At 39.5% G+C, this 27,410-nt stretch overlaps 1 protein-coding gene across 1 annotated transcript in view; it reads right to left on the bottom strand.

Moving 5' to 3' along the window:
- Positions 1-1,068: 1,068 nt before the first annotated feature.
- FBN2 (fibrillin 2) overlaps positions 1,069-27,410 on the bottom strand; it is a 222,618-nt gene continuing 196,276 nt past the window's right edge. The window contains exons 50-65 of the mRNA XM_070793212.1: positions 26,697-26,849; positions 25,724-25,789; positions 25,295-25,420; positions 24,587-24,706; positions 23,343-23,465; positions 22,761-22,892; positions 19,352-19,477; positions 17,622-17,828; positions 16,557-16,682; positions 14,822-14,944; positions 14,045-14,161; positions 13,315-13,443; positions 11,513-11,632; positions 6,323-6,554; positions 4,799-4,970; positions 1,069-2,983 (exon numbers count right to left, since the gene is read on the bottom strand). Coding sequence (XP_070649313.1) covers positions 2,609-2,983; positions 4,799-4,970; positions 6,323-6,554; positions 11,513-11,632; positions 13,315-13,443; positions 14,045-14,161; positions 14,822-14,944; positions 16,557-16,682; positions 17,622-17,828; positions 19,352-19,477; positions 22,761-22,892; positions 23,343-23,465; positions 24,587-24,706; positions 25,295-25,420; positions 25,724-25,789; positions 26,697-26,849 — 2,447 coding nt within the window. The 3' untranslated portion in view covers positions 1,069-2,608. The remainder of the gene's footprint in view (positions 2,984-4,798; positions 4,971-6,322; positions 6,555-11,512; positions 11,633-13,314; positions 13,444-14,044; positions 14,162-14,821; positions 14,945-16,556; positions 16,683-17,621; positions 17,829-19,351; positions 19,478-22,760; positions 22,893-23,342; positions 23,466-24,586; positions 24,707-25,294; positions 25,421-25,723; positions 25,790-26,696; positions 26,850-27,410) is intronic.

Below are 27,410 nucleotides of genomic sequence, written 5' to 3'. Positions count from 1 at the left end.
AGAGTTGCAGTAAAGCTATCAGAGGTGCCCCAAAAGGTTCTTCCAGGAAGGATCATCTTTAGGTAATCATTTCCTTCTAGTACTGTCTTCTGTGTAAAGCATCCAATGGTCCTTTTTTTTTCGCCCCCTCTTTTGTGAGAAGCTCCCATTGGTGTGGATTCTGGAACTTCCTCAAGAGCAAGTTAAAGCTAAAGAAAGAGTGCTGTTGCTCAACATCCAGAGTCAAACTTGGTTCCAGGTAATTTCATATTACAGAGTTCACGCTGTGCTAGTAACAGATGCCAGATGAAACTGAAGATGCATGTTAAGTTTTAAAGGATGCCCCAAGGCAAATACTTCCCTTATTCCATGCAGCTTAATTTCTGGTTGGCTAAGAACAGCATTAAAATCAGTCATAGAATTTCCTTGTTTTCTGATTCCTCAGATGAAGAATTTCAGCACACACATTCTCAACCTTTGTATTGAATTAACTTTGGAGACCTATCTGTGCTCATTTCAGCTGTGCTATCAGGCGAGAGCCCGTGCCAAACGACTTCTATCTATACACTTGTCCACTGAGGACAGTATGCAACACTGCAAGAGAGAGGAAGCTCTGGGTTATTTGCGGTGAAGGTACCATCTGGCCTGCGGTATGCCTGCTGTATACTTTTGCTTAAAAACTCAAGTTCAGAGAAACCCTAAGAAGGGAGATTCTTTGAATGTCTCACTTCATCTTGGGTGCTTTAACACGATGGTACTCAAAGCACAGGTGAAGACGAAGTCAACAGAGTCTGAGGTCTCTAGGATGATGAGTCCTGGGCATCCTGGTAGTCCTTAGTGTCCACACAGAGGTGAACAATGAACTGCCGTGACTATGTCCTTCTGTTTGAGTACCACCTCAAATCGTGAATTGTCAGTTGAACACTCCCGCTTGTTTTGTGTCATAGACTTGACAGCAGTCCCTTGATTTCTTGTAAAAAATGTGCCTGGCTCTCCTTCTGATACTTTCATACAGGTCCCTCTAAGCAAAGCCTCCAGCCCACAAGCACAACAGGGGTTGCAGTCTCATAGAACTCACAGCCACAAAGCTACCCCAAAATAAGCTTTATTGCAAGAAAAGTGTCATATTTGATACACAGACCTACGGAAAACAAACAAAACCAAAAGCCGTAAGTTTTTCCTCACAAATACTTGATTACAAATGTACACTGTTTGTTTTGCTTTAGTTTATTAGGAAACAAAACAAAGTCCCGAACTGGATATGACCGGTGACTCATCTTTGGTCAGCTCAGGTGTGAGAGGAACAACCCAGAGCCTGCATGTGCTTTGGCCATTTCACATATGAGGTTTGCTCACTGGTCCAGGGACAGGTTCCTGGATCGAGAAGAATGCGGGGACGTACGCTTACTAGCACGTCCTAGTACAATATCTCTTTAAATGACTAAAAGCAAACTAAACATCAATTCATTGTACAAACATCTTTCATACACAATAGGCTATGATAAAAACGAGACATATGGTGTATAACTACAGTATTAATGAAAATTCTAAAAAAAAAAAAAAAGAAATGGATTAAAAAAAAAAAACATATATTCCTTGTCTGTACTGCATGGTTTGTTTGCACATATGGCAATCCTGAAATAGCTTGAATGTAATAAATGCACCATTAATCTAAGACAGCACCAAACACTACAGAACGCCAGGTGTTCCTCGCCGAAGGAACGGCAGTTCTTCAGCTGCCTACAGTACCACAAGTATGCAGCATGCCCTGGGTAAGAATGAGGTGTTGTGGGGAGCACATGTGCCTCCTTGAGGTTATGAGAAGGAAATACAGTACGGTTTGGCCTGCAATGCTACTGGTCTCACAAGCAGTCAAGGTATTTTGCTACAGTGGTTGTGCTTCATCCTCTGTTGCCTGGTGTGTCTGCTGACGTGAAGTATCATCACAGTGAGCTCCTCTGGCTTTGATCTCCTTTATATAGGATCTAATGACACATTGATTACTGCCCATTCAGCTCTGTGAGGCTGCCTTTAAAATAATCAGATGTGTACCAGTTGGACGACTGGCAGAAAACCAAAGGAAACATCTCTTGAATCTACTGAAAAAATTTTTTTTTTTTAAAAAAGCACCTCTAAAAGAAATAGCTCAAATTTATAAATCTAAAGAAAAACGAGTGAGTTTCCCTTTTTGTTTACATAGTTTGTTCATTTCTCCATATATTACTGCATTAAAAATAAATAAACATCTATATTTTTTTAATTAGCAACTATAGCAAAATACCCAAAGTGTTACAGACTGCTAACAGGAAAAAAAAAAAAAAGCTCACATTATTTTTGTGCATTTAGTGCCATATGCTGATCTCTTGAATATTTAGTTTTTTAATATACTTTAAAGTGAAGTTATATAAAAAATACAGTAACCACGGTTGCCTTTGTACTCAAATCTTTGGCCACACCAGAGTCTACATTATCCCTCCCTGTGAGGGTCAACATTCTGAAGTCTGAGACAGGGAGGAAAGAAACAAAAGTCTTTTTTTTCTTTCCTCTTTAAAACTAGTCATTGATTTCTCAGAGGCTTCTGAAGGCTGGCTGTGCAGGGATTTGAGCCTGGAACCAAGTCTGCAAGGGGTTAATAGAGTTGAATCTGCAGCCTCATTCTGAGAGCCTCCCCCAGCTCCCCTAGGAGGTAGTCATCTTCATTGCTGTCTTCCAGTTTCTTAAGCTCCTTTTTCTTGTAGAGAGGGACGCTAGTGATTTCCAGTGTGTACATGCCAGGCACGAGCTTCCTCTTGGCTGTGTGCAAGTAGCTGAGCCCATTCCTTTGGTGGATGCGGAAGACGCCATCGTCATTCCCCTGGGAGATGACATAGCGGATGTGGTTGTTGAGCGGCTCGATGGCCGGCATGAATTCTACGATGTGCTCCTTCGCACCAAGGCCGGAGACGTTAAACTTCATCATCACCGGGCTGTCCATGTCGACGCTCTCCAGGCTGATCTGTTTAACCTGGAAGAAGAGCAGGAAAACCGTGTGGGAAGAGCTTTGACAGCACAAACCGAGGACTTACAGGAACCGGCTATCAGAGGGATGCAGCCACAGTGACATACTGTCTCTGCCTGTCTGCTTGCAACTTACCCTCAGCTGGGAGAAAAGGTCACTTCCGCCGAGTGTGCCCTGTAAATCTTTAGGACTGTTCCCGCACCTTGTCCAGGTAAAGTTACAGGGCTGAGCTGATGGGGGGCACTCATATTTCAAGTTTTTTTGGGGGGTTTATGAAATATCATACTTATTAATAAACAAGAGACAATTTAGGAAACAATGGTAATTTTTTTGTTGTTGGAGTTAAAACGAGAAGTGCAGCTGTTTTAACTCTGCTTAGAGGGATCTTCACTCTGAAAGCCCAGGTAGATTTTCTGGCCACAAACCACATGTGAATGTGTTTTCTGGGAGCTGTCAGTGCAGGGGGAGCGAACTCCAGAGTCATCAGGGCTCAGGTTTGAACCAGCTTTGGTTAAAAGCCAATGGGGCAGGGCCCAGATACACCAAGTCTCTCTCTGTCAAATGTACAGGAGGTTTAAGAACGCTATTTCAGTAAGACAGGGGCAAAAAAAAATCAATGCTTTGAGTGGGCACCTGCCAAGAACTTGGGGACCATGGTACCGAGGTGCCCACTTCAGCATGCAGCCCCCTAGAATCACAACGGGAGGGTTTTACAAGCAGAATTTCTGGATCTGTAGTTTGGCTTACTTAATGAGTAGCTCAGTTGCCATATTTAAACATCAGCTAGGTACCTTAATCTATTTAAGGTAAATGTAATGCTGGCCTATGTACGATTATAAAACAGAACCAGAGATTTTGTGGCTAGAGAAGTCTCGTCTTATAAATTTCTGAGGCCCAGAAAACTGAAGCAAGTTGCCCAATGCACCCAGCCAGTTAGTTGCTGACTAGGTGTTTTGATGGGGAATTCTGCAGTGGCACTAACTGATGAGATGGTCTGCCTGATCTCTGGGGGAAAACACCTCCAGATACTGGGTATTATTTGGAGAACGGGCATCAATGTTTATGCCAGGCACCGTTTCAGAAGCTTCACAGTAATCGCTCCATTAATCTTCTTGCCAGCCTTTGGAGGTAAATATTTTTATTCCCATTTTAACAGGTGAAGAAATTGAGGTAGAGAGAGGCTAAGTAAATACGCTCTGTGTAACATGGGTAGTAAGTACAGAGGGTCAGGGAATAAATTCAAAACCAAGAATCTGTGGCCGACCCATTTAACCACTGTGCTAAATACCACAAACAGAAAGAAATAGCAGCAGCAGCAGCAGCAGGCAATTCAGATTTTCAGCTTCTTACAAAATACAAGTTATCTGGAGATAAAACTTTTATGGAAGCAACACCTATCTTATAAATGTCACAAAATGTGACACGTGGTTGGCTTACCTACTGAAAATTAAGATCAGCCTAGTATACTATATATGTATACAACAGAACTGGACAGATTCACAATAATTTCATTTTTTGAATCATTTCAAAGTAGTTATTTCCTGGAAGGACATCTTATTACCTCCTGGCACAAGTCAAAAATGCCAACATGTGGTCTGAAACTATGAATCTTAAAGCCCCCCAGTCCTTTCTGAATTAAAAACACCACTAATTTTAACTTACTTGTCTCTGCCATAGTTTGTACATTAACTAAGCTGATGAATTTCACGAGGTGGAGGTTTAGCTCCACTGAGGCTGAAACCTACATAAAAGTTTACTGCAATAGGGTACGTGACTCCATATGGAAAAAATCTGGTGACAAAATAAAGTGAAGTTACTCACAGCAATGTGTTTGGGTTCATGAATACTTCTCTTCTGTCTGTTGTCTTTCTTAGAGTAGCCGTTGATTTTGCACTCATAACACGCTTCCGGGGACAGAGCATTCTCTTCGTCTACTTCTGTATCCATCGATAGGTACTGCCCTTTGTTAAATCCCATTCCTGAGACGCAGTGGCTATTTGCAACAAGATGCAAATTGATGTTAGACTTCATCATAACTCTATTGTTTTCCAGAGGTAGAGCAGAGGTTTTTCCAAAATAAGAAACCCACAAAGCAAACCCTAAGATCATAAACATAAAAACCTAATAGACTTGGTAACTTTACTTTAGCACTTAATGCATGAGATTCTCCTTTATTTTAAACAGCAAAATTCTTCCAAGAGTGAGCCCCAAGTTTCCCCAATTTTCAATCCTGATTAGACTGAAGCACTCTGTGTAATTAAATCAAGATGGTAAAAGTCAAGTATGAATTTTCAGAGTGTTAGAAGTTCTGTTGATTCCAAAACCTGAAGCCTACATCTGCTGCTTACCAACTGAGCTTGCTGAACTCCTATTTTGATTAATGAAAGAGTTAGCGAGCTGACACTAAATGACCCTTGTCTACACCAAGATTTCTGTTTCAAGTATTATTATGTACCCACGGTGGACATATTAATCCAACAACCCTCAGTGTCTGACTCACACACTGTTCCTTCTGGGGAAGATGACTCCTAAATTCCCATCTTCTGGGCTGTGGAGTGCTGGCTTCTGTGAAGGAGGGAGGCAGGTGGCCAGCACCTCAGCTAATAGGACTTGAGACGGCTGCACTTGGGAAAGGGGACTAGCTGAAGGGACCCAGCCTTGTGGAGACAGTGTCACACCAACCAGGCATGTCCTCTCTGTGCAGCAAAAGGCCAGATGAGCAAAGAGAGGGACAGCTCCTTCCTCATGGAGCACAGGGCTGTGCTTAATCATTCAGTCGTGTTCCACTCTTTGTGACCCCATGGACTATAGCCTGCCAGGCTCCTCTGTCCATGGGATTCTCCAGGCAAGAATACCGGAGTGGGTTGCCTTGCCCTCCTCCAGGAGAGCTTTCTGACTCCGGGATTGAATCCTCATCTCCTGCATTGCAGGCGGATTCTTTACCCACTGAGCCATCTGAGCCACTAGCACAGGGCTAGTACCTGCCAAAATTCATGTAAGACACTGGGCGAAGCCATTTCCATTTGTATCTCTTAGCCCAGGTGTCTTTGATAACACAGGAGCCATAGTATCTTTAAACATCTGCTGTCTCTGACCTTAAGGGATTTATTCAGGCCATTGTAAAACACCAGAGAATGATACCCATATACAAGTTCGAGTCCAATGCTCACCACAAAGCAGGGAATCCACATGCCTTCCTGGGGCTTCTTCCTCCCATACCTAAATGCTCTGATCAATGCTTTTCCCTAGCCAGCTTTTCATCGCCATTTACCTTCCCCCAGTGCCAGGTGGCCAGGCACTGGACCCTGCTCACTTTCCCATGTGTGGGGAGGTGGAGGGTCTTACCCCTGTCCCACTCTATAGTACCCAGGTGGGCAGCCGCAGAGGTAGCCCCCTTCTGTGTTGGAGCAGCCGTAATTGCATGGGTTCTTGGAAGACGAGCACTCATTCACGTCGTGGCAGGCACTGGAGAACTGGTCGAAGGAGAACCCGGAGGGGCAGGCGCACTTGTAGCTTCCCAGGGTGTTATAGCAGGAAGCAGAGCCACAGGCATTGGGATTGGAGCATTCATTCTCGTCTGAGAACATAAAGCAAGAGACTTTTACAAGTGGAGGGGAGGGCAGTGGGGCAAAGAAGAGCCCCAGTATCAAATATCTATGATTTTACAGGGGAAGTGGCTTTAGAACCATATTTTTAAATGTTTACCATGATGGTTGATTTGCAAAGCGTATGATATTAAAAAAAAAACAAAAACAAGACCTGACAGATTCCCCTAAAATTATGGCTTAAACAAAAGCTTCCCCATGCTTTTATATTATGTTTGTACTAGGTTTTCCTGAATACTCTGGCAGCCTTTGGGCACAGATATTTGCAGTCTGACTACTGAGTAACTCTTCTAATCACTTTTCAGAAGGTTACTTCAAAAGTCTATGCCTCAGACAGACTCACAAGGACAGAAAGTAGATGAGTAGTTGCCAGGAGCTGTGGGGAGGGAGAAACGGAGAATGACTTCTAAGGGGTATTGAGCTTCTTTTCGGGGTGGAGATGTTGTGTTGCTGATGGTGGTACACTGCTGTGAGAATATACTTAAAAACCACTGAACCGGACATTGTAAAAGCTGAATTTTATGGTATGTGAATTATATTTCAATTTTTAAAAAGCCTCAATTTATATCTGTATTTTTTATCCATTCTCCTAGCAATTTCCAAAGCATTCATTATATACATGGAGAGAAAAGTATATTAAAAAATCGAAATATCCTAAATGAAAATAACTGAGATAAACATTAATTGAACCTCATACACTTTTAACTCTACTTGAGAACCTATCATGTACATACTTTGCCTTCTGATGTGGGTCTGCACCAAGCCATCAGCTGACATGGGTTTTACTTTTAATGACTGACACTACACAATAAATGCCTGACAGTAAGATAATTTCAGGTTAATACTTTCAGCTACTCTTATCATTTTTACAAAATCAAAGTTTGACTGTGCTTTTAACTTTGGAGATGACAATTTTGCTCTTAACTGTCTGGTTGATACCTAGTCTGCAGCTTGACCCCCGTGGGCTTCATCATCATCCCAATTTCACCCTGGGCACCAGTCATGTCTGGTCCATGGAATTCTTTCAGATTCTTGTGACTGTACTAGAGCGTAGTGTTTTTACCAAATACATGACAAGTCCGTGTTTCAGCTCACGTGGGGAAACAGGCCCATTTGCAATTAGGTGTGCCCTTGGGACACAGCAGTTAGAGCCAAGTGCTTATCTGCAGTAGCTCAGGGAGATTATGGAGGATGCACATGGAGTCTCGCTGGAAAGGCCTCTCACACAGGAAATTATACTTCATTAACTACGGTACAGAGGTTGTTGAAAAGGCCAAAATTATTAGGCACATTTCTGTCTCATGAGTACAGTTTAGGAATTAAACCAAACTGCCAAATACAGCATTCTTAATCACTGGATATGAATTACCATATGATTACCTAATATGGACAAATTCTCAGCCTTCATTTCACAGGAAGAAAGTATATGAATAAATTCTTAATAAGTAAGCTTGCTGTTGTTGCTCAGTTGCTAAGTCGTGTCCAACTCTTTGCAACCCCATGGATTGTAGCTGCCAGGTTCCTCTGTCCATGGGGTTCTCCCAGCAAGAATACTGGAGTGGGCTGCCATTTCCTCCTCCAGGGGATCTTCCCAGACCAGGGATCAAACCTGCTACTTATGACATAAATATAACTACTATTTTATTTCTATATATCAAAGACTTGGAATTCTGCCTCAAAGGTTCATCTGCTTTTATAATTAAATCTGACACTAGTTTTATATGTGGTGTTTCTCTCCTGATAGAGAATGTGAGTTAGGTTATAGTCTAACAAAATGATCCTGCCATGAGCATAGTATTAGATATTGTGTTAAAGTGGAAAAATTACCAAGAAAGGCAATTAATTGAATAAACTGCATTTAAAGATACCACTGACAAGAACATTTTTATATAGTTAAAACTTCTGGAGGCACCATGACAGATGTCATATTTATATCCTATAAATGTATGCCATAGCATAATTTTATAGGCGTAGGTAATCTGACTTTGAAAATATGTTCCGGTTTGAAACATACTTTGAGCTGACTCAAGTCTCACTAAACCATGTTCAAATTATTTTGAAAAGAACATACAAGGAACTAGAGGTTGCTAACACCAAGTAAACCAAAGCTTCATATATTAAGATGTAATCATATTCAGGAGAAGGCAATGGCACCCCACTCCAGTACTCTTGCCTGGAAAACCCCATGGATGAAGGAGCCTGGTAGGCTGCAGTCCATGGGATCGCTGAGGGTCGGACACGACTGAGCGACTTCACTTTCACTTTTCACTTTCATGCATTGGAGAAGGAAATGGCAACCCACTGCAGTGTTCTTGCCTGGAGAATCCCAGGGACGGGGGAGCCTGGTGGGCTGCCGTCTATGGGGTCGCACAGAGTCGGACACGACTGAAGTGACTTAGCAGTTAGCAATCATATTCAAATGTTAGTAATATTATCTTATTTTCAATTTAGAATAATTATAATGCTTGCATATTACTTAGGAACACATGGGAATGTTCCTAAATCTGTACAATCTATGTATCAGAATGTTATATGTGTTCTGTGGTACCTGGCTGAACACTTCTTAAAGTATCCATTTGAATTTAAAACGTTTTCAGTACTAACACTTCAAAAGCTGTCATTTTTCTTACACTGGCAGCAGTATTAACATCATTGCAGGGTTATAACTTACTATTACTTAAATTATCTGATGCACTGTTTGTGCCCATTTACAAGGGGACCCCAGTTACATCTGTCTGAGGTACTTCATGGGATATTCCTTCTTCAATCATATGAATAACAAGATATTCATACTCATAGTGACAGATAAAAATGATTTGTGGCTTTTTGATTTGCATTTTGTTATAATGTTGCTATTTTGCTAACTTGTTGCTTTTATTAGTTCCTGATGGTTGTTTGATTCTATTACTGAAATATATTTGAGTTATAGTTCTAATGTTCTGTGAGTTCAAAATTGCAAGAGAGTTAGATTTTATTAGGATGAGCTGGATTGCTCAACCCCGCAAAGAAAAATTTCTAATCTTTCAAAATAAATCCCTGCTTTGTCTTGCTTATCCAGAGGCTTGCTGCTTAGAGGTGCCCATTTTAGCAGAGCAAGCTAACATTTATTCTTACAGTTGGGGTATCTGCTTATGTATCTTCAGTTTTTAATTCATCTCTGAAACCACATATCCCTCTGTCGATGGGGGTCTCTGCTGATTAGAAGGCCCACTGGCTTCTGGCTGGATCCAAGTGTGAATTGCTCTGGGGTGACCGCCTCGCATAAGTGACTACTCCAAGGATCCCACCAAGAACGACTTGGGTACACCACACAGCCCTGACTTTAAGTCAGACCATATTTGGTGAAGACCTGTGTGTCTATTTTCACACTTAAATGCTTACAGGCAGAAATTCCAGGAAACTTAAAAACTCAGAAATTGAGTTGATCCTCCATGCACATTCCGATTTCTACTTATGATTACTTTAAAAACAAGAATTTTATTTAAACTGATACATGTGAAGTATTACAGATCATTCTTCTGCTTTAAGTTCTGTAGAAGTAACCAAGAAGTCCATGGTATTAACTGAATAGAGGGGTGGGCCTCGCATTTTATAAACAACACAATATAATAAAAATCATTTTGAACTCTTATAATAGTTACCTAAAAAAGGACCATTTCCTATGTTCTGAAGTGTCCCTACACTTTATCTGTTTATGAATCAATAAATTGGGGCATAATAACTTCTGCAACATTTTTTTTCTATGAAGAGAAAAGAAGTAAACTGAACTTATGAAGTCATTTGATCGACAGCCTAAGTCATCATTTTGATAATCCTTTCAAACTCTATCCATAACTTCCACATCATCACTGGTTTTCGCATTTCCCCCATGAGTGTGTGTTCCTGGTGTGGCTAAGCATCTGTCTTTGGCCTGGCACAAAGCCACAGCAGAGCTGCACCAACTTTCAGAGTTGCTTTCCCACCTCTGAAATTTGTCTTGATTTTCTCAATTCACTAAACTGTCATTAGAAATTTCTTTTGAGAAGATCATCAGGGATAAAATCAAATTAATTCACTTAGTGGCTCCCTGAGAGTAAAATACTTGAAATACACGTGGGGTAATTTCAGTCACTACAGAGAAACAGGAAGCAACCTGCTGTTTCTCAGCAGGCCCACTGTTCCCCCTTCTGCTCAAGCTGTGCCCCATCTACTGTCACACTGTGTACGATGCCGCGTCTAGGAAGGGCATTCAATGGAGCCAAGAAATTAGGCATATGCTAAGTCAGCTGGCTATTCAAGTAGAGAGTAATGTTCTCTTCGATCAAACTCTCCTTAAGAGAATTGCCATGACTCTATCAGCGCAAGAAAGACAGTTGAGTGTCTACAGATTTTATTTTACCAACACTTTTTTTGTCTGGCATTTTCAACAGAATTTGCTCTAACTAGTTACTTTTTCTACCTTAAAATTCATTATACCCCCTTCATTAAATATGTGACTGGAGAGCAGAGACAAATGGTGCTCATTAATTTGATCTGATTCCTGTTAGATTTATATGAGCAGATAGATGGGTAACCCTTCAACCCCAAATCTAAAGTCACTAAATTACTGATTAAAAAAAAAGCCTTTGACCTTAGCAAATGAAGATGATATGAGTCTTGACATCATCTTCAGGAACTTAAAATTATCAGCTAGCAGAAAATTAAAATGATCAAAGCTCTGAGTTACCTTTTAGGTACTTAACATTTTAAAGTACATTATGTATATTTTCAAATACACACAAGTATACAAAGTAGCTTAATAGATTCCCATGCATCAGTCCTAAGTACTGGTTATTTAAGTTCTAGGGTTTAAAGGCTACACTGAAAATGACCATCTTTATTGCTCATTTGTTTGACTAAAAGATAGTTTAAGGCAAGAAAAGCAGATGCCATGTAACAAGCGCGTGCTCACCAACACACTGATTCCACTGGTAATGCTGAATATACCCTTGCGGGCAGCCACACCTGTAGCCTCCCAGGATGTTCTGGCAACCATGCTGACACCTATGGTTTCCATCACATTCATCAACATCTGTAAAAACAAGCCCGGCAAGATTTTCATCACCTTTCTTCTATTATTCTTAAATGGACTCCAAACACAACACGGGGTAACTATTATCAGAGGAACAAACAAACAAGCCACACCGAGGGGCTGTGATTTTTTCCAAGTCACATGGTTATTAAGTCAGTGGTGGTACAGTGAATGGCTCTGAGATAAGAAACCACATCATTCTTATGCTATCCACCAGCCATGCCACGTCAGTGCTCTAAATAATATCTTAATTTCAGCAAATCAGCCATAGCAACCACAAATGTTGTGCATTTTGGATGGATTAACTACATATGGTATGATTTATTTGGTAAATGATATAAATATATTTGCATCGCATATTCCAGTAAGTTCAAAAGTGATTGACATGTTAATTCTCATTTTCGGGAAAATACAAGCATTACAGAAATACCTAAAGAATTATAATGGTTGGGAATGCAAAAAATTTTATTACTATTTGAGATTAATTAGATGCAAGTTTAAAGTATTTAAATACATTATTTTTAGACATGATATAGTATTATGACACATATGGAATAATTTCTTTGTTCATACATGCATACTCTTCTGGAATGACAACTGAGGCTTTGAAATTTACCCATAAAAAGAGAAATGAAATTGGCATGTCTGATATATGTGTAACAAATTTTATATGGATAATTAATAAATTGTATCTTATGTAGATAGTCACAAGCTGAACTCACACATGGCAACCAGCTGTAGGCTCAGAATACTTTCAAAGTCTCAATGACTTCAAATACAAAATATTAAAATAGAAATTTTTCAGTTGAATTTTTTTTGGTTGAAGATTAGATACATGTAAAAGTCCTGTAGTTCTCAGACTATATTAAAACCTGTAAATATATTTCTAGAGTTCAAAATCATGTATTCGTAAGAATAATTAATTCAAGGGTGACTAAAATCAATAAAGATGTAAATTGCACTAGTATATAAAATATAAAGGGGAAGTACATGCTCTCAGAACCTCTGGCATGAGTATTTTGTAAAAGCTACCAATCGTAGTATATTTATCTCATATTCTAGAACTTGCAATGAAAATACTGAAGAACAGTATTTTATTGGCCACAGGCAAATTCTTATTTTATTCCCACTTAAATTTTCCCTTGGATTTAACAGGAAATATCTATTGTGATGAAGACTTTATAGGAAACACTCTTTATAGAAAAGACAGGGAACTGGGACTCTCAGACAAATAAAACCGCCATCAGTTTTCCCCAGCGCTTTCTGTTCATCTGCCCAGTTCCCTACAACTTGTTCTTTGTCTTACACTTAACATTTATACATTTTATATTCAAGTATCATGGAATAGACATCAGACTTTTTTCTGGTTTACTCATATACTACTGCAGCTAAATTAGGTACAGGAATTCATTTTCAGTTAAATTCTTTTTTTAGATCAGTAACTAGGTAAACAGTTATTTCAAAAGCCCATGTGTACTCACAGAATTTTTGTTTCATCACATTAAGGTTTTCCTCTGTCCCCGAAATGATATATGAACATTTATAAACAAAAAAAAATCAACTTCTGGGTTTTACTTTGTTAATCTTTGTTGTTTGAGATGATCTCAATTTCTCATTGAGTGGCTTAGACATTAAAACAGTTTGCTGTATTAGAATAAGAATATTTAAATAAATAAACTCACCTTCACAGTTCAGTCCAGTAGCATCAAGAGAGAACCCTCTTTGGCATTCGCAGCTGAAACTTCCAGGGGTGTTTTGACAGATTCCCTTTGCTCCACAAAGTGAAGGCTGGGACCCACATTCATTGTTGTCTAGCAGAGGACAAAAGGGAAAGAGTGTCTGGCTTTCTAATTATTATAGGATTCAAATTTTACTACATGAAGTAAAAAGTAAGGTATGAAAGCCTAAGTTTCACAATGCGAAAACAGAGTTTACAGAAAAGTATGCCACTATTCATGGTCATATTAAAGACAAAAATGGTCAGAAAGAAGTGTATTTCAAGAGATTGAAAATCAGAGCATATTTTGGATCAAATGAGGACATGGTTTTTGATAGCACAGACTGAAAGTTAAGGTTAAGACCTGTGTGTCTTCTGACATTAAAAAATCCCAACATGTTCATTAGCATGCTTTAAATTACAGTGAGCCTTTTACTCATGTTTTATCTGAGCACGCATTATATTTAAAATGCAATATAAAGGCGCTGCTTGGAATACACCTACTGTGCATGTGCTTGGACTACACAGGACTACTATGCTTGGATATTGTTCTTGTGAAAAAATAAATTATTAACAACATTTTAAAACCACTAATTATGAGGGACTGATTTTAATGTACGTACTACCATTTTTAACTACAGTTTTAGGCTTCTACTAGTAGTGTGCAGAACTTCCCTTTTGTAGTTTTGTCTTACCAATACAAGCAGTGTGATGCTGTGTGAAACCAGGTGGACATTTACAGGTAAAACCTCCCAGAGTGTTGACACACAGGAACTGGCAATTGTGCTGTTTGGTTTGACATTCATCAAGGTCTGCAATGAAAGACAAGCCAGTGAAAATCCGAGCAGAGTTATCTGGCTGTGCTTCCCTTCTCATGAAGCCACAGAGAGGTGTGCATTTTCTACCAGGAGTATTTTGTCTAGATTTTTGTTGGAAGCTTTATAGATTTCCATATGCATAAGGCAAGGAGGTTTTTTTCCCACATACTTAAGCAGCGTAAATACTATGAGCTACTAAGACAAGACGGCTAAGGTGATATATAACAAAAATTTTTTTAAAACAAAAAGCTGAAAGGATGAATTATAGTGATGTTCATGAGCTGTTTTCAAAGCTAGTATTCAAAGGTTAAAATACTTGTATTTGATGCACCATTGAGTACATGGCTGGCTACTTAATCCTATTAAGTCAAAGTGAAAATTGCTCAGCTGTGTCTGACGCTTTGCGACCCTATGGACTATACAGTCCATGGAATTCTCCAGGTCAAAACACTGGAGTGGGTAGCCTTTCCCTTCTTCAAGGGATTTTCCTGTCCCAGGGATCAAACCCGGGTCTTCTGTATTGCAGGCAGATTCTTTACCATCTGAGTCACAAGGGGAGCCACAGTAAAAAGTGAGGCACATGGCCTGATCCCCGATAAGCTGATTCTGAATCTGAAAAAAAGGAGAGGGTCACACATATAGACTCCTCATCACCTTTGCAGGTCTTCCCGTCCTCCTGCAGGACGTAGCCCCGGGGACACGAGCACTGGTAACTCCCCTCTGTGTTCTTGCAGATGAAGTTGCACGGTTTTGGGGACTGCGAACATTCGTCGAGATCTGAGTAAAAGTGATGTGAGGATTAAATTACTGGTTAGAAGGAACGACCAGTCTCTTTCCTCCCTCCATATTCTCACTCACTGTTTTCTTCTTCAACTTAAAATGGAAAATAGCCAGAGAGAAATGAGGCACACAACAATTTTCTCTAAAGTAATTTACCGGTTTAACTTTGTCAGGTGATTCTTGGGCAAATATTGAAATATCCAGACAACTGGGTTCAAAAAAAGACACTAGATTTTTTAGATTGGTGTTCTTCGGTTTACAGTTTGAGAATCATAAACCTGAAGGTTAGAGTTTCTTCTCTTTGACATGCAGATGTGGCGGATGTTCTCAGTCTCTGAGCTGACACTTCCCCAGGAATTGTTTGGCATCACAGATTGTGTGGGAGACCTTCCACTTCGCCTTCCAGCTGCAGTCCTTACCCGGGTCCACCCTGTTCTCGGGCCCAGGAGGCTGAACTGCACACAGACACCATTAGCAGGCCCTCCTGCCCTCTGTCTTCAGTCTGGTCCTTAATTCCTCGCAAGATGGGCTGAAGCTGACTGAGTCATGGGGTCAGAGGTCACGGGTGCTCTAAAGGCAGGCCTCTGGGAACAATTTTCTCCATCTTCTAGGTTTCAGTAATCCTTCCCTCTTATCTTTGGCTCAGAGGTGGAACAGCCCCAGAACTCAGCACTAGTCCTAGCATTTTCTGCTTACATCTTTATACACTGTCCTTTTGTTAAAAAAACAAGTCTCCTTAAACTGTCCTCATTTCAATATGCCACCCTTTTTTCTGCTAGGACTCTGACAGCAAACCATCTCCACTTCCCCTATAAAAGACATTGATTGATGCCCAAAGAATGTTAAAAGCTCGTGACTGATAGCCTAGTTTCTATTACTATCTTGCCCAAACAAGTGAGTTGAATGCTTACTAAGATTTAGGTTGGTTCTTCTTAACCTTTTCATGCCAGATGTGCTTGTTATCAAAACAAGTTGATATTAAGCTGATGAACTATGAAGGAGAAAAGATTTTTTTTCTTTAATGAAAACTAAATATTTTGGAAAGACTCAATAGCAGCAAGCTACCACCCCTTCCTTGGATGAGACAGTAAAATAAATTAGAAAAAGAGATTGTAAAAGTGTAGAAGGTTTTCTGTATTGAGATTGCTTTGCAACTGGAAATTTCAGATGATGATGCTTAATTGGTATATTTTATGCAAAAATAACTACAAAGAGAAACAAGCAAAAAGCATTCTCTCCATATGCAAAAACATACTTTCACAATCAAAAGTCCTGGTCTTTCATTAAAAAAATGACAAAACAAACGTGCCTCTATACATTTTAAACTAAATGTAAAATGTTGAAAGTATATTTTTTTAAATAATTTTAATGTTTCCCTAACTTTACAGACTGTTTGATAAATCTAATAGTTCTATGTCTCACATTACTAGACAAGGCCTTGGACAACTCCAGTGATATTAAGAACCACACTAATGAAAGGAATAGCATCACTTTAGCAAAATGTACAATCCAAACACCATTAATAAAGATATTCTACTGACAGTAAAGGACTTGCAGAAAACAGCAGGTAACGACCACTCAGACGCAGAGATGCCTTGTCTTTCCTTACCTACGCACGAGGTTCCGCTGATGTCTGTGGTGTAGCCAACCTTACAGAAACACCGGAAGGAGCCCATGGTATTGATGCACTGACCACTGGTGCAGAGATTTGGCATGACTTTACATTCGTCAATATCTGTGTACCAGAAACCCCAAGGCAAAACCAAACAGAAGTCAATATAGATGCAAGAATAAAACCGGTTAGAAACTAAAAGAAATTAAGGAATTGACAGATAACCAAAATCCAACGTTCGTAACTGTGCTGGTGTACTTTTTCATCATTCAACAGAGTGGCAACATAGAAGGAAGAAATAAGGAAAGAATCTGAAGTGATAGGAAGAGACAAACATAAGGAAGGCTATGCTGAAAGCCCCTCTGGAGTCTATTTGTTCTGCAATCTAAGCATGAATTTTTTGGGGGGACTCTATCAATAGAAAGCTACCCTTCTGAAGTTCCACTAATTTGGAATTAGTGATGGTATTCCATGGATTGGCTTTAAATTCAGTTGCATTAGATCCTAAGAAAGGGTTTCATTAGCAATGTAATCAAGCGTAAGATCTAGAATCTGTATAGTAATAGAGGAAAATGTTATTTTTAGGACATTAGCATATTGGTTGTACCAAAAAACCTGGAAACTATTAATCATGTGTGAGTCCTGCTGGTTTGTAAATAAGCTGCAAACAGAATGAGTTCCTGTGCACAAACAAAGAAGCGACCTTTACTTAAATGAAGCACGCATAGCTTGTGGGTTGCAGATGGCCTCTGGGATCAGACAGATACATTCCATTCCTTGTTCCAACCTTTAAAAAGGCTGTGATCTTGGGGACATTTATTTATCGTTACTTAAGCTTCGTGCTTCAGTTTCTGTCTGCTAAAATAGGAATAATTAAGAGATTCTATCTCTTAGATTTGATACGAAGATTATGCCTCTTAAAGCTGCTGAAGCATTAGTTAAAAGCATATACGACCACACACATATACACATATATTTTAGCCATTATCCTATTTCCTTCAAATTAACGTGAATTAACATGCACTGTGTTGATAACATGCATGGATTTCCTCAACTCCTTACCTCTTCCATCAGTGGTATAGCCTGGGCCATGAGGACATATCTTTTTGTACTGTGCAGTTCCAGGGAGTGGGCAGAGCTCACACTGATGACCCCAGCCTCGCCCCCCGTCGCAGCAGCATTCTGACTTTGTGACAAGGTTACGGCTGCTGGATGCCATCTGACACATGGTCTGCAACACCTCTGCAAAGCAGAGGCCCTGGCGATTGTCTGAAATGACAATGTAGTTAAAAAGCACAAGTGTCAAGGGACTGACACTTCGTTATCTGGGTCTTCACGTTAAAAAGGACAATCAATGTTTTCCTTCATAACAATACTTAAAAAAAAATCCATTTATTTTGGTGGTGCTGGGTCTTAGTTGTAGCATACAGCATCTTTAGCTACCACATGTGGACTCTGAGTTGTGGCGTGTGGGATCTAGTTCCTCAGCCAGGGACTGAACCTGGGCCCCCTGCAACTGGCAGGGAGGAGTCTTAGCCACTGGACCACCAGGGCAATTCCATAGCAATACCTTTTGAAAGGTTAAATATTCTTTTATGTGAAGAGTCACATTGCTTAAGACAATGATTAGAAAGTTCTGTTGGAGGTTCACTTCACAGTGCTCTTTAGCAACAGTTTATTACATTTAATAACTGATACTAAAGAAAGAGAGGTGAGTTTTTTCTTCTTTTCCTCAGCAGCTAAGTGACAGTAAACTACCATTCCTATAGAATCCAACTGAAAGGAAAAATCAAAGAAAAATACTTCCCTTTAAGTAAGCAAATGAGAACAGGATTTGTTTTTGAAAAGCAAATTCTGGACTATGTTATCATCTTGGTACGTATTCAATCTAATCTCCTGTATTTTAGACATCTAAAAGACTGTTTAAACATTGGATTAAGTAGTTTTTTTAATTATTATAAATAAAGGGATTTCACTGATATAAGCTGGCAAAGAGATCTTTAATGGGGTTTTAAGAACCATCCTAATGAACTGTTAGTAATATGGACAGAAAAGTACGCTTTCTATGTAGGTCAGCTTTTCTATTTCCTGATGAAGATCTAGATTGAAGATAATAATAAACAAAATATGTTTTCATGACTAATAATTTCCTAGGATTTGAAGCAGATGACATCATTCTGAGAACAATCTGATGTAGCTGAAATGTGCTGTTTTTGCCTCAAAGCCCATGAGGAGTGCTATTTCTCTGCCTTAAATTTGACTACTTCATACTTTTACACCTGCTCATAATTAACTAAACAGTTTATGATATATGCATTTTATCATTAAAATGCCTGAGACTTATATTTTCCACAAGAAAATGTTTTGTAAAACACTTTTCTGTATCATAAAATAAAAATTAACTCTCACTGCATTTTTGAAATGTGGCATTTTCTTTAATATCATTAATATAGCAAAACTTACCTCACATAGCAAATATTTTCTTTTGGAATTAAATCATTTCCTGATGTAAGTTTTACTAGAGTCACATTTTCCGTAGTGCTTAATTAATCTTAATTTTGGAAAGACTACTTAAGATGGTTATTTACATTAAGCATGGATGTATGTACTACACACACGTGTATAAATACATCATTTTAATAGATGTCTATCTTCAGGAAGAGGTACATGGATTACTCAGATTGGGGGATCTATTTTGCAGACAAGGATATATATATAGAACTCTTCTGTGATTACATCACAAAACACATGCTTTATTCACCAAGTAAAATATACTCTGTTTATCAACTTACCAAGGCACTCAGTGCCAGAAGAGCTGGACTGAAAGCCTTCATTACACTCACATCTATAGCTCCCAATAGTGTTAACACAACGCCCGTTTTCACAGATTCCTGGTTTGGTCCTGCATTCATTTTCATCTTTAGAAAAACAAATAATATGAGTCATGAATAGACTGTAAAGTTTATCATTTACAAACATTTATCTTCTAATGGTTTATATCTTGCTTAAACCTTCTTCATCAAAATGCTAATATGATAGAATACTAATTTATATTTAAATTTATAGTATTATATTAAAAATATTACATTTAAATTTATCATATTTAAATTTACCTCATCCTCTTGCCTGGGAAGTCCCATGGACAGAGGAGCCTGGTAAGCTACAGTCCATGGGGTCGCAAAGAGTCGGACACGACTGAGCTATTTTACTTACTTACATCCTTCCAAGATAGGCTCTAGGTTAACAAAGTGTTCCCCCCCACCCTCAGCTGCTTTTCTCTTTCTCTCTTCCACTTTTCAGGGAAGAGGTGATGCTTGATGGATAATTGGAAAAGTGGCTCCATAAAGGATTACTGACGGGGAGTAAGTAAAGAACTTTGGGAAAGAAGATACCAATTCATGTGACATGAAAGAGAGGCTGAGGGCTGAGCAGTGGCAGGTGTGAGGGAGAGGTGGAGAGCAGGGTGAAGGGCACTCAGGCCAGGGATAAAGGACAAGCTCCTCCACTGACTTGAGTGAAAATCACAGGAGCCATGCAGGGGGTTAGGGCAGCTAGAGAAGAAGGAATTTAGATAGTACTGCTCTTTTGGTTTCTGACAAATAAATATATCAGAACAAAACTGTTACATTCAAATTCCCACATCTTTACTTGCATTAATTTGACATTTTGTAAATTTTGTTTGAGGTATGTTTCAAATCAATGTTGTCAGAGGCATGAGCTGCTAAGTCACTTCAGTCATGTCCAACTCCGTGTGACCCCATAGACGGCAGCCCACCAGGCTCCCCTGTCCCTGGGATTCTCCAGGCAAGAACACTGGAGTGGGTTGCCATTTCCTTCTCCAATGCATGAAAGTGAAAAGTGAAAGTGAAGTCACTCAGTCGTGTCCGACTCTTTGTGACCCCATGGACTGCAGCCCACCAGGCTCCTCCATCCATGGGATTTTCCAGGCAAGAGTACTGGAGTGGGCTGCCATTGCCCTCTCCGATGAGAGCTCATGACAAATCCCTTTGATGAATTTCTCCTTTCATCTTTATGCTTTTTAATCTTTAATTTATTAATATTTATTTTGCATGCACTTGCTTTTCATCAACATTTGCCTTGGATATCTTGTTCCACCCCTTTATCTTCCATCTATCTTACATTTTGATTTGGTACATGTCTTGTAAAAAGTACCAAGCTGCACTTTTAAAAGAATATTTAAAAGTACATTTGCCTTTTAACCAGAAATTTAAACTGTTTCTATCTATGGTGATTACTGATATGTTCGGAGTCTTGTCACTTTATACTGTTTAATATTTAGCAGGCTACTTGTCCCCTTCTCTTAATATTTCTTCAGTTCAGTTCAGTCGCTCAGTCGTGTCCAACTCTTTGCGACCCCATGAATCGCAGCACGCCAGGCCTTCCTGTCCATCACCAACTCCCGGAGTTCACTCAGACTCACGTCCATCGAGTCAGTGATACCATCCAGCCATCTCATCCTCCGTCATCCCCTTCTCCTCCTGCCCTCAATCCCTCCCAGCATCAGTCTTTTCCAATGAGTCAACTCTTCGCATGAGGTGGCCAAAGTACTGGAGTTTCAGCTTTAGCATCATTCCTTCCAAAAATCCCAGGGCTGATCTCCTTCAGAATGGACTGGTTGGATCTCCTTGCAGTCCAAGGGACTCTCAAGAGTCTTCTCCAACACCACAGTTCAAAAGCATCAATTCTTTGGCACTCAGCCTTCTTCACAGTCCAACTCTCACATCCATACATGACCACAGGAAAAACCATAGCCTTGACTAGACGGACCTTTGTAGGCAAAGTAATGTCTCTGCTTTTGAATATGCTATCTAGGTTGGTCATAACTGTCCTTCCAAGGAGTAAGCGTCTTTTAATTTCATGGCTGCAGTCACCATCTGCAGTGATTCTGGAGCCCAAAAAAATAAAGTCTGACACTGTTTCCACTGTTTCCCCATCTATTTCCCATGAAGTGATGGGACCAGATGCCATGATCTTCGTTTTCTTAGGTTAGTCTAATTTTTTCTCTGTGCTACTGTCATCCCCAACTCATGTCTAGAAGTTGTAATCTTCTATTCTTCCAGTGGTAGCCATGAGACAACTTCAACACACTGTTAATGAACAGTTCTCTATTAAATCAAGAAGTATCTGTTTCAATAGCTTCTGGCCATAGTAAGTACCCTTGGCATGAGTTTACTCCTTTCTTCTCTCTCCTTGTGCTACCTGCCATGCTGACACGGTCTAGAAATTTTGGTTTGTCGTATTTCTTTTATGAAACACCAGCATTTATTTAAACCATATAATCAGGGTTACTGGTTTCTTGGCTTATCATTGCTTCCTCTTGAATTAACTTTAAAAAATATATTGGAGGATACAGTTTGGAATAAGATAAAGAGGGTATGTGGGTGATAAGTATTCTAAAACGCATTTCTGACAATGTGATATTTTTGTTTTATCACTAGATTGAATATAAAGTTTTAGTTGAAAATTATTTTCCCTTAGAATGCCCTGAAAACATTGCTGATCCACTGTTTTATTTTACCCACTGTTAATTGCCACTTGTAGGAAATCTGGTTTTGCTCCCTGGGAAGCTTTAAGAATTCTCACTTTGCTCCTAGCGTTCTGACACTATGTTTTTTCTTGTTAAAGGTATTTTTTTTCTTTTAGGAAACTTTCTGCATACATTTTAAAGTATATACAAAAGTATTAAACTAATTTATGGATTTAAAAAATTGTAGTGTTTCTTGTTTCTAGAATATGAGGGTTTAAGTCCGTCTTTGTGATCTAATCCTATCCTAATGCTGTTATCTTTATTTTGATTAGTGTTTCAGTTGTCTCCTTTGAATTCAAAGTGCATGACAGAAATGCATCTAAAAAGATCTGATTGCTACAAATCTTACATTTATTTTCTTTCTTTTTAAAAAATTTTTCCTGACAATGCACAATGTTGGAAAACTTCTCATGTTGAGCATAAGATTTTCCAAGTTGCTACAGAAATCAATTAATGATAGAAAAGATTAATAATATTTTACCTTCTGCATATATTGTATTAGGAACTGAACAGATTCTTGCAGTTTTTGATCTCTTTGGCTATTTGCACAGAAAACAAAACACCGTATTTTCCACTGTGATAACTGAAGTTCATATGTTTCTGACTGGGGGTGGGAGTGTTAAGCAAGCAGCCACCGTCCTGTACAACCTTACCCACACAGCCTTCTCCGTCAGGCCTGCGGGCCATCCCAGGCGGGCAGATGCACATGAAGGTGCCAATCAGATTCTTGCACATCATGCCCCTCGATTCACAGTCATGCAGCCCTTCAGCACATTCATCCAGGTCTAGAGAATATGTGCAATAGGAAAAACAGAAGAATAAGACAAATTCATGAACAGGGTATATCATGCTTGAGTATTTTGAAGTCATACTTTTGGTCTTCTGGCTTTTAACATGTAATCTTCTTATGCCACAGAGAAAGGAGGAGCCCAGTCTCAACTGCTGGCTATATTCTAGAGTTATAAAAATTTCAGCACTGGTCCTCAAGATAAGAAGTTTAGGGAAGGGCTATCTTTGCTTTAGTAAGAGCTCGAGAATGTGACATCTTTATTTTTGACTTGACTGGACAGACTATCAAGTATCTTGTTATCTAGATACGGAAATCTACCAGCAATGCTGTAAAGAATATATTTCTGCACAGCTCTACAAGAAGACAGCTGAGAGCTACAAAATCATTAAAATATATTTCTGGCATCACAAATAATGAGCTGATCCTTCCTGGTCTGGGGCCTTACCTTTGCACATCTTCTGGTCTTCCCTGAGGGCATAGCCAATTGGGCACGTGCATTCATAGGACCCGAAGGTGTTCATGCAGCGGAAAGCACACAGCAGTGGGTTCTGGGCACACTCATTGATATCTGATCAAGGAAACAGACAGGCATGCGCTCAGCCTAGAGTTCTAATTACTCGCTTAAATAAACACTGATGTATTTATTTGGCAGTCACACAGAAAGTAATAGGATAACAGAACTTCCGTTTCTGGTAAGGAGAACTGGGCACCTAACTCATCCTCCAACAAATAACAACTATAAACTCTGAAATACGAAAAACAGAAAAATAAGACAAATTCACGAACAGGCTATCATTGAGTATTCTGAAGTCATACTTTTGGTCTTCTGGCTCTTAACATTTAATCTTCTTATGCAACAGAGAAAGGAGGTATTTTGTATTTTGTATTTATCTGAAATAAATATAAAAACAACACCTGAAGTGGTTTCTAGCAGTGCATTAAAACTCAGTAAACACCTGGCAAAGTAGAGGTGCTCAGTTTTTTGTTTTTTTTTTTTCCCCTGTGGATCATATCAGTCCTGGCACAGTAGCATCTGGCAGCTAAATCTCCAATAGGAACTCTCTGAGCTTCTGTCCCGAGAAATCAGGGGAGGGAACCTTGGGGCAACCAAGGCTGCTGAAAAGTGTGGAGGAATCCCAGAAATGAGAGGGCCAGAGGGGGAGAAATACCTCTTTCATTTTTTTGCATAAACTCAGCAGAAGTTGCTGACTTAACCATGCCATGTGTGGGCCAAAATCAAAGAAGCTGGCCACTAAGCTTTAAAGAGAAGAATTTAAACGTGACCCACTGTCTTCCACAGGCCTGACAGTCCACTTTATGTAAATTAACTGCCTGCTAAAACAAGGGCATCAATATTCTCTGAAATAATGTAACTGATTCCTGAAGGTATCAGTCACAATACCCAGCACATAATCCAAAATTAACCAACAGACTGAGGAACCAGGAAAATGTGACCTAATCTCAAGGGAAAAAATAAGCAATAGATGCCAATTCTGAGAGGGTGGAGATGCTGGATTATCAGACAAGGGCTACAGAGTAGCTTTTGTAACTATGCTCATTGTGGTAAAGGAACATATGTTTGTGATGAATATAATCATCAGTAGAACATAAGAACAATATAAAAAAAAAAGCTGAGGCATTAAAAACTCTTTCTATATCAAGAAGAAATAATAGTAAAGTATCACTTGCCTTCACAATTCATCATGGGCCCTGGCTCAAAGCCCTCATTGCAGTTGCATTCGAAACTCCCAATAACGTTGGTGCACGTCCCATTTCCACATGGGTTGCCAATTGAACATTCATCAGTATCTGAAAAAGGATAAGAAAGTGACACAAACTGTGGAGGGCTTAGTTTAATAAAAATATGCCCACGAAAATCCATCTGGCCCTCACACGTGTCCCAGATCTGTGCAGGGCACACATGACTCTTGCACCCCCCGCCCTTGGTCATGGCTGGCCAGCCTTTACGCAGGGCAGAGAACCCCGAGGGTCAAGTGTGAAATGCTCTGAACTTTCAGACAGCTGTGCTTGCCCTAAAAAAAGAAAAAAAAATCACAAACCCAGGGAGGTATGTGATCTTCTGCTACAAGAGCAGAAGTGGAAAGTCATAAAGTAAAATAGACCTCTTTCCCAGTTAGTGGTTTTGGCAGCTGTAAAGCTCTAGACACATCAGAGTTTGTATATCTGGTTGAAGGCAGAGATTGGGCAACTCGCTCCATCTTCAAATAAACCCACGTTGCTGGAAAATGTAGAATGGGAGAAGAAAAAGCAGTTATGGCTACTTATCTTGGCTTTGTAAATCCCACTGCCTCCCAGAGTGCCTGAGAGACCTTTTGCTGAATATAAGAAAGAAAAAAACCTTACAAGTGTGAAATGTGGCACTAACTCAGCACTTACCCACACAGCGCACTCCAGTGTAATCAAGGTTGTAACCCATTGGACATTCACAGCGAAAAGACCCATCTGTGTTGATACACTGACCGTTTGAACAAATTCCTGGGCTCTCAAGACATTCATTAACATCTAAAATACAAAATCATCCATGAACTTTCTTATATAAAAAGATATGCCAAAACTGCATGTATCTATTCAAAAGAGGCTTAAAAGTGTTAAAACATATGAGCATTTCTTTTATCAGAGAAACATGTATTTCATATGCTGCAACATAGTCTTATGATGTAGTGCATATGATATACAATAAATATCATATATGTGCATTAAATGCAATACAATATATGTTATACAGTAAAAACAGCATGATTATAAAACAAATGTACAATATTGTATTTACATGAGACTACGAAAATAAAATATATTAAACCACACCTTCACGGGTATCATGAAGACTAGGAACAGTTCCGTGGCCATAGGGACACAAATCCTGGAATGCCACTGCAGAGAAAAAGACAAATTCCCGATTATCAAAGAGTCACAAACATCAGAAAACTTAAGAACTGATTAATGATATACATAAAATTAGACTTATTTTTCCTCTACAAAGCTATTTTTAGTAAGAGTCTTTATTTTTGTAATTTACTTCAAAAGCACCACTGAGCATATTTAGAGAAGGTCACCTGAGCTTGGGGTGGCCACCTATGGGTACCACTCAGGGTGTCTGATTCTGTCTGCTTGCTCATTTAATTCTGGGCAGCCAAAGAGCCACATTCACTCCAGTATTCTTGCCTGGAGAATTCCATGGACAGAAGAGCCTGGTGGAATACAGTCTACAGAGTCGCAAAGAGTCGGACATGACTGAGCAACTAACAGAGCATTCTCTGCCCATTACACACAGAAGCCACCTCTGACCTAGAGACTAGGCCAGTTCCGAGCCTGCTGGGAACAATTGTACTGTTCAGCTATGCTAATAAAATCTGTGAGGCTCGTCGTCTCTTCTTGCAAATGCCTACTGTGCTGACTCAGCCTCCCAGAATTTGCTTTAAGATTCTGGGAGCCCCAGCCTGTGATACAATACCCATGTGGGACTCCTGCAGCAAGCTGGCATGTAATTTTCACCCCCTCCTTGGATCTACTGCCCTTCACCCTTCAAATTCATTCCTTTCAAAGCAAGTAATACTAACGTTGGGGGAAGCAATGAAATAATGGGGTAACATCCTGCATTTACACATTCTGATATGAAAGCTGAACGAAGTTCCTGACTATGGAGATCATTGAACCATGAAGGTCTGTAAATGAGGGGTTTTTATCTTCAAAACATTCATAAGTTACAGGGTCCCACTTGAGTTCTGCTAAGACAGTTCAAAACTAGTTGAAAGTGGCTTTTTTATTTCACTACTCTTACCTTCATCATCTTTGGGACACAGCTCACAGGGGTCCCCCCAGCCCTCTCCTGGCATCTTACTGCAGCAGCATTTTGCCTTTGTGGTGTTGAAAGCCTTGGGTACAGAACACTTTCCATTTTCAAAGTTTGTGAAACAGAAGCTCTGGCGAGTATCTAATCAAGAAAGCAAACATCACAGACCTCCTTACTGGTCATTTAAAAAGATGGAGTAATTTACACATAATTCTGTTACTGATAGAACATTTCTCATGGGTTGAACATGTGATGCAGATTATATTCGCAGTTAAAAGATAGGCCTGGAAATTCTTAATTGCTGATATCATTTGCCAGTTTAAGTTGACCACTCTATAAAACTGCATTTAATTATGTATCTTAATAATGTGCTTCAGAAATTTGAGAAATTATGCTCAATATTAAAATGATTTCCATGTCTTCTTTACTCACTGTTACATTACAGCCTAACAAAATAAACCTAGGTAGCTTTCAGTAAGTTATGTCATATCGGAAGCAACTCATCACCAATGTACAGAAAAATCTATGCCAACAACAAAATGAAAATGATGAAATAAGACCACCATTTTTCTTTTAGTATGGAATTTTTTAAAAAATGTAGAAACAGAGAGAATAATTTGAAGCACATTAAAAACTGTCCAGTGCATATACACTCGGGACCTTATGTTTTAAACTTATGGATGATACGTCTGCCAGAAACAT

Source organism: Bos indicus, chromosome 7, assembly GCF_029378745.1.
Source record: "Bos indicus isolate NIAB-ARS_2022 breed Sahiwal x Tharparkar chromosome 7, NIAB-ARS_B.indTharparkar_mat_pri_1.0, whole genome shotgun sequence".
In the NCBI taxonomy this organism is placed as follows: Eukaryota; Metazoa; Chordata; class Mammalia; order Artiodactyla; family Bovidae; genus Bos; species Bos indicus.
This window is presented reverse-complemented; position numbering and strand designations above follow the sequence as displayed.